General features: G+C 43.9%; 2 protein-coding genes across 4 annotated transcripts in view; both read right to left on the minus strand.

Moving 5' to 3' along the window:
- Positions 1–1,542, minus strand: part of hpgd (15-hydroxyprostaglandin dehydrogenase) — a 19,968-nt gene extending 18,426 nt beyond the window's left edge. Inside the window, exon 1 of the mRNA XM_007578481.2 lies at positions 1,376–1,542. Coding sequence (XP_007578543.1) covers positions 1,376–1,468 — 93 coding nt within the window. The 5' untranslated portion in view covers positions 1,469–1,542. The remainder of the gene's footprint in view (positions 1–1,375) is intronic.
- Positions 1,543–4,133: 2,591 nt separating this feature from the next.
- Positions 4,134–7,404, minus strand: part of glra3 (glycine receptor, alpha 3) — a 38,688-nt gene continuing 35,417 nt past the window's right edge. For all 3 annotated transcript variants that reach the window (XM_016664367.1, XM_007578479.2, XM_007578480.2), the window contains 2 exons: positions 7,195–7,344; positions 4,134–5,017 (listed from right to left, as the gene is read on the minus strand). In XM_016664367.1, the coding sequence (XP_016519853.1) occupies positions 4,724–5,017; positions 7,195–7,344 (444 nt within the window). In that variant the 3' untranslated portion in view covers positions 4,134–4,723. The remainder of the gene's footprint in view (positions 5,018–7,194; positions 7,345–7,404) is intronic.

The following is a 7,404-nucleotide window of genomic DNA, read 5'->3' on the forward strand; positions in this document are numbered from 1 at the left end:
TATATATATATATATATAACATCTAATATGTCAGAATATCTATTTTTTGTTTTTCCCATAACAGAGGGAATATTCTCTCTCTTACATCAACACAGTCATGTTTAAATGCTTTACAATAATAATAATAATATTAATAATAATATCATTTTAGCTACATAAAGCACACAATCGTCTCACTTTGATCTAAGAGGAAGTGAGAGTTGGCTGAAGGAATAATATTAATGTTATTTTCACAAAATAATTTTCGGTTTTACTTGATTCATTTTTTTATGTTTATTTTTATTTGAGTGAAAATATGCTGCTGTAGTGCTGTGCTACCTGAGAACATTTTGATGAACTTTACGCACCTCTGCTTACAGCAAGACATGAAATAAAAGTCTGAAATGAAAGTACTTTATTTTATAAATCCACTAATAAATCAGGTTTATGTCCCTGCACGTTGAAAAGCCTGGACCCGAATCAGTTGCTGCGTTTCCATTACAAATGTGCACAAATCTTTGTACATATGCTAGTAATGTCAAAAAAACAATTTTGTAATTATGGTGTTTCCTTTAAATATGAAATGAAATTAAAAATCATGGCAGCTATGGATGTCGGCACTTAGATGACACATGTTCACAATTCAGCCAATCAGAGGAGACGTTGGAGCAACAAGCCCCGCCTACGGCCATTTTACAGAAGAGTTATATGTTCAACATGTTGGAATGACAGCAGTTTATGAACTGCATGCTGTCGGAGTTCCAAAAAAACAAAACAAAAAACCGCCATCCTCCTACTACTTCCTGTTATCTTCTTCATGGTTTTCACCAGTAGCATCCGGTTGTTGATCAGTGATTTAAATGATGCGGAAAAAAGCATTTTGCCAAATATATCCGTTTTGATTCCACCTCATCTTGGCGCAAAAACACAATTTTTTTAAATAATGAAAAAAAGTCTATTTTTTTAAATTGATGTTTCCTTTAAGCGATTTTTTTTAATTTGTGCAATTTTATGGTTAATGGAAACGCAGGTAATGACACGGAGCAGCGGACCCACGGAACCCGGTTTGAGACGGAGCGGATCGGAGCATCAGCAGAACAGGAAGCCGGTTCGGTTTTATCAGACCTGCGGTTTCACAAGTTCTGCTGCTGAGACGGTTCTGATACCGGTTCCCTGCATGTGTGAAGGAAACTTATCAGAAACATGCAAACTTCTCTAAAAGCAGAACTGCGCGTCAAGCCCCCGCGCATTAACAGAACCAGAACCAATTCGGCAGAAAGTTCGACCAGAAGTTTTAAAAGCAGGAAAAAGTTAGATGTGATCAGAAAGCAGCTGCAGAGGGAGCAGAACGTGAAAGGCTCCAGGGTCGGAGCCGAACCTCGGCGTAGAACCGAACCTTGGCCGAGCTCTTCAGCAGAGACTGAACCGCTGCCCTCCCGATGCCCTGAGCTCCTCCGGTCACCAGAGCCACCTTCCCGGCCAGAGACATGATCGACACCGGCGTCGCGCTGCCGTCCTCCCGCTGCGGGTCTGAGCGCACTCCGCGCTGCGCTCGCTGCTTTTCTCCTCCTCCTCCTCCTCCTCCTCCTCCTCCCTTCTTCATCTCCTCCTCCTCTTCTGTCTGTCTCCTTGTCAAATTAATGGTAGAAAAATGGCATTTTCACCATAATATCACATTCTTCATACAGCAAAATAATCGCTAGATTAGCTAAAAGTAAAAGACTGTAAGTGTCAGCAGCTAACTCTGAATCAGACTCAAAACGAAACACCAACCATGGGGTGTCCAAAGTCCGGCCCGGGGGCCATTTGTGGACCCTGGATTGATTTTGTGTGGCCCACAGAAACAGAAAACTTGTTACAGACCAACTAAGTGTTACAACAGAGATCAGAGTCCAGGTTTTTGTGCCATTTTGGGGGAACCACATCTATCTACCGGCTTTGATGCACTCAGATCTGCTTTTAATGACTTTATTAAACATATATACTTTTAAACAAAATGACCTAAATCTATGTTTTATTGCTCAAAATTAACATCTTTAAATTATTTTCAGTAGCGAAATGTAAACATTCACAAAGTGGACCCTCTTCTCTTCAAGAGGATCTACGATCATTTACACTCCCTTTCCAAAGAAAATGGACTATTTTACTCTTTTTATTAAAATACTGCAGCCTTTTTGAAGAAGGTTAAAAGTTCAGAGAAACCAATCAACCTGACAGTCATTGTTCCTGGACTGGGAGGAACCCAGAGAACCCACCATAGACCCAGGCCAGGAATTGAACCCAGAACCTTCTGGCTGCAAGGCAGCAGCACTACCCACTGCACCACCGTGCAGAGAAAAGTTCATATTAGGAAAAAAACCAAAGGGACTGCACTGTTACCAAAATATAAAAACTGGGGATTAAATAACATTTAATGTGATACATATAAAAAATTTTAATCAAAAGAGGGAAAAAAATCTCTATAATCATGTAATATGAGAAACGGGATTAAATAATTCAGAATACATTTAGGTACACACTATTCAGGAAAACAGGCTGATACAGTTTAAAAAATGTTTGTAGGTCATTTTCATAGATTATGCTGGATCTCTTCCCTCACATCAGGAAGAGCGGCGCCCCCTACAGACCACCCACCACCTCTGTGTGCACAAACACGTGTGTGTGTGTGTGTGTGTCCCAGTCAGAGGAAGGTTAAGTAAACTGTGCAGGATAATAATTACAGGTTGAATCCAGCAGCTCCTCTTCCTCCTCAGCCTCACATTCCTCCCTCGCCGCTTCAGTCCCGTTGCTCAAGCTGCAGGCCTGAGCGCCGCTTCTCCACAGCTGCAGGTCTCTGCTTGCTCCTGACGTCGCATCGGCCTGGAGAAACAGAGGCGCTCCGTCAGGCTTCCTGCGAAGAATCCTGGAATTATCTCAGGATTTACGGGGAGAATAATTATTTACACCTCAAACAAACCTTCCTCTGTCTGCAGAGGCCAGCGATGCGCTCAGATGATCCGCATCCATCGGAGCGAGGCGGGCCTGGACCGCTGCAGGTCGGCTTCTTTTGTTTGGCACTGAATAAAAATTATGAAAAAAGGAATTTTTCTCATTTCAAGAAATATTCTTGTTCTATTTTGAAAATTTAAAGTAAAAACGATGATAATGTTATCTCTAATTAAAACACCCATACAATTCTTGGGTGAAGTTGTGGTCCCCCTCCACACCAGTTGGTGGCGGTAGTGTATCGATTCCCATGTTTGCCAACTGACAAACATTAAAGGAGAGACCAGCACAAATGAATCACTGAAACGACATCAGGCTGAATAATTTGTACCATTTCAGAAACCAGAGCAGCACAAGCGGCTCCATCTATTTGCTGGTGGCCTTTTGTTTCTTTGGGTTTCGCTCAGGTCAATCAGAGTAAATGCAAAAACACGCCACACTTTTCAGATTTTTATTTCTAAAAGCACAGGTTTGTGTGTAGCGGTCCAGTTCTGGCCTGGTTCTGGTCCAACCCGGTAAAAACACTACAATTTGTGGTTTTAAACAAGAACAAACCAGAAAAAGTCTAAAGGGGTGAAAAGTTTTACATCAGCAATTTGTTTACCAACACAGATTCGGATCAGAACCAGCGGTCTGCTCCTCCAGATGTTCTAGTTCTGAGCGTTCGGATCATCAGAACCAGAACCAGAAACCCGGAATGAAAACCCGCTGGTTCTGTTTGCTGTCCTGGTTCTGCTGACAGTTCTGCAACCAGAACCGGACATCTTCCTCCTCCTCTTCCTCCTCTGCAGCTCAGACAGAAAATAAACATTAAAATAAATTCAGCTTCAACTGCAGGAAAATCTCATCACTGTAAAAAATAATCCGACTTTAACTCACGGGAAAAAAAAAATCACAAACAGGAAATATTTTATTTTATTTTATTTTACAAAGTCAGAATAAAGAGAAGTTTGGATCATTTTTCCTTTAAGTAATTTTAAATTTTAAATTTACCATTTTACTGCCTGAATTTTTTTCTCTTTTATTTCAAACGGACAAAAATAAACATGAAATAAATAAAGTGCGTTGAAACAACTGTTGTGAATTGTTACTATATAAACAAACTGAATCCAATTGAATTGAATAAATTAATATAAAGAGAATAAATGTTTTTGTATTTTCAGTTATTTTTAAGTTAAAAAGTCAAAAATAATTAAAACTTTAATAACAGAAAATTTTTCCATCATTTGCAAAACAATAAAATAAATGAAGGTTTAAGACGGCAGTGAAAACCCGATGAGGACCAGGTTCTGGTTCTGGTTCTGGAGTGAGCGCCTCCTTCAGGCTCAGCTTTGACACAAAGGAGGAGAAACAAAGATGGAGACGCAGAGAGAAACGTGCAAAAGTTTTGGGACAGAACTGAACCGGTGACAACAGAGGAGGAAGAATCTGGACCAGAACCTGTGAAGCGGTCCTGGAGGTTCTGGAGGTCCATCACAGATTTGGACAGGACCGGGGAGACGCTGCATCCGTCCCGGACTCCATCTTGGCTCGTCTTCAAAACTTCCTGTGGATCATCAGCGTCACTTCCTGAGTTTGGACGTTAAGTCAGACGATTAAAAACGTTAAAATAAATAAACAGAAGGACACGGCGTCCTCTGAAGACACGGCGTCCTCTGAAGACCACGCGTCCTCTGAGGACACGCTGTCTTCTGAGGACACGGCGTCCTCTGAGGACACGCCGTCCTCTGAAGACACGGCGTCCTCTGAGGACTCGTCCTCAGGGCTTGTGGACGTCTTCGTGTCTCAGGATCTTGTAGAGGACCCAGTAGAAGATGTTGAAGAAGAGGAAGGCCAGAGGGAACCCGGCTCTTGACACCGTGTCGATCTTCTTGGCCCGGTCGATGAACAGCTTCCTCATCTCCTCCGTGCTCCTTCCTCCTCCAGGTGCATTCTGGGAGATGCTGACAGCTCCCACGGCGTTGTTGGCGTTGACCTTGGTGTCCTTGGTGCTGCTGGGAGTGGAGGTCACCGCGGCCGTGGACGTCGGCCGGCTCTCCTGGATCTCCACTTCCTGTGGGAAATACCAAGACGACAAGGTCAAAGGTTACACCAGTCAAGAGACAAACACTTTGTTTAAAGTCGTATCGACCCTCTGTCCACAACGCTCCTCAGGAAGTGGCTTTAGCTCCAGTAAAAACAGACAGTAATAAAATCGAGACAGCATCTGGACCGCGGTCTGATGGAGGTCAAACTGACCCATTTTCCTCACTTTCTTCTTCTACTACTCTCCAGTGTACATGACTTGTTGCTACTTCGATGAACATTTTGTTCTTTTTCAGGGTTCTTCCTGTTATAGGGGAGTTTTTCCTCTCCACTGTCGCCCCCTGCTGGTCATCAGGAGTAAATGCTGCAAGGCAACGACTCGACACTGCTGGGTTTCCTCAGGTAGAAACTTTTTAAACAAGTTAACAGAAATAAACTGAACTGAAGGAAACCCAGAATGTTTGAGCTGTAGAGAGGTATGTAAACTTCTGATTTTAATTTGTCTCGTTCATATTCCTCAGCAAACTAATTAGATTAATCCTGACTGACCTGAAAAAAGAGACATCTTGATATAAAAAGTGGAATATCTTCTGACTTTCTAAATCTGAGATGTGGAAGAACCGGTTCTTTTCCTGGATCAGAACTTCCCCTGGGTCCAGACTCGTTCTGATCCAGGTTTTAGATGAAATGTCGGATTTTATCATCTCAGGAAACTTCTGGGAGGGTCAGTTAGTTTTATCACTTTATAATTTCAGAAATTATTTTACTTTTAATATCTTAAATTTATGGCTTTAATAATAGAAAATGCTAATTATTTTCTCACATAAGTTTTTTCTTTTCTAAAATTAATTTCTGATCTTATGGCAGAAACGTCTTCCTCCTCTGGCCACCAGGGGGCAGACCGTAGAGGAAGCTGGTCTGAACTTTAACCCCATTTGTTCTCATGAACAATAATGCAGCGGTATCGGTTCCCAGAGACTCTCGGGTTTTAAAGCCATGGGGTCAGAGGTCAAACAGATCCTTGGCTCTCTGTTGGTTCAGGAAACTCAGGAAGTCCAAAGGGAGGCGCGTACGGCGGCCCGGTTGGGTCATGATGGCGACACATGCAGAGCGGCTTCGCCCCGAGGCCGCTGTTCATCCGGCTCTTTGATCCGTACGGCGGCGCCGGGACGGGGCCAGCGCCTCCGGGTCGACGGCGCCGTTCTACCGACCCACAGCGTGATGAGGACAGAACCACGAAGGAGAAGACACGGACCGGACCGGACCGGATCGGACCGGATCGAGCCAGCATTCAGTCAGCTCTGGGCAGTCAGCCAATCACTGACGGAGTCTCTCAGGGTCCGATTCAAGGCCAGGGACAGAAACAAGTCGTTCCTTTGACTAGGCCACACAGTTTGACCTGGACCTTCACAGACAGGAAGAGAACCCGAATGGACTGGAAGGCAGAACCAGAACCAAACATCTGAGTGCTGACCCGTTTATGTTCTGCACTAAAAACTAAGAGACCGGCTCAGTGGACGCTGGTCCGACCCGGATCGCTGAATGGGTCGATGGAGACTCAGACTACAGGAATAAAGTCAAAATATTAGAATAATAATAATATTTTATTTACACAAAGTAATGACACTGAGGACTGATGAGTGGAGTTCTGCTTCTGGATCCGTTTTATAAATACGGAAAAGTTTCAGGTCTTATCTGATCAGCAGAACTTTGAAACGATTCTGCAAACAACTGATTTGATTCAGAGGACAGAATCGGCCGCACTGAGCTGCAGGTCAGAGTAACTCTTTAAAATACTTTTTCTTGAAATTTTGCAGGTTTTTTCCAATATTCAGACTAATATTCATCGTAATAATAATATTTTTGGCCCTAATGCTGCGTGCCGTTATGAGGCGGACGCCGGTCCGTTTCCTCCATGGTTCTGGTTCCAGTTCTCCATGTTGTTTACATCAGGAATCATAAACAGAGGAACCAGAGAATAAAAATGTGTCTGGTTTTTATTCCTCTGGTTCTGCAGAGGAGAGTCGACTGAACGCGGGTCGGTCCGATCCAAACATGCTTTGCCGCCGCGCTCATCCTGCCAGGATAAACGACACAGCTGGGGGTGATCACATGCTCACACACACAAACGGCTGACAGCAACGGCACAGCGGCAGCGTTTGGCCAGCAGGGGGCAGCGTTCCCTCTCAGCGCTTGGTTTCCTACCTTGGTCTTGCTCTTGTGTTGGCGCCGGAAGCGCAGCAGCTCCTTGTGTTGCCTCGACACAAAGTTTACGGCGGCGTATTCCAGCAGCGCAGAGAAGACGAAGAGGAGACACACGGCCATCCAGATGTCAATGGCCTTTACGTAGGACACCTGGAGACACACCAACACACACAGACACACCAACACACACAGACACACCAACACACACAG

The sequence above is a fragment of the Poecilia formosa genome, unplaced genomic scaffold (genome assembly GCF_000485575.1).
Source record: "Poecilia formosa unplaced genomic scaffold, Poecilia_formosa-5.1.2 Scaffold481, whole genome shotgun sequence".
Taxonomy (NCBI): Eukaryota; Metazoa; Chordata; class Actinopteri; order Cyprinodontiformes; family Poeciliidae; genus Poecilia; species Poecilia formosa.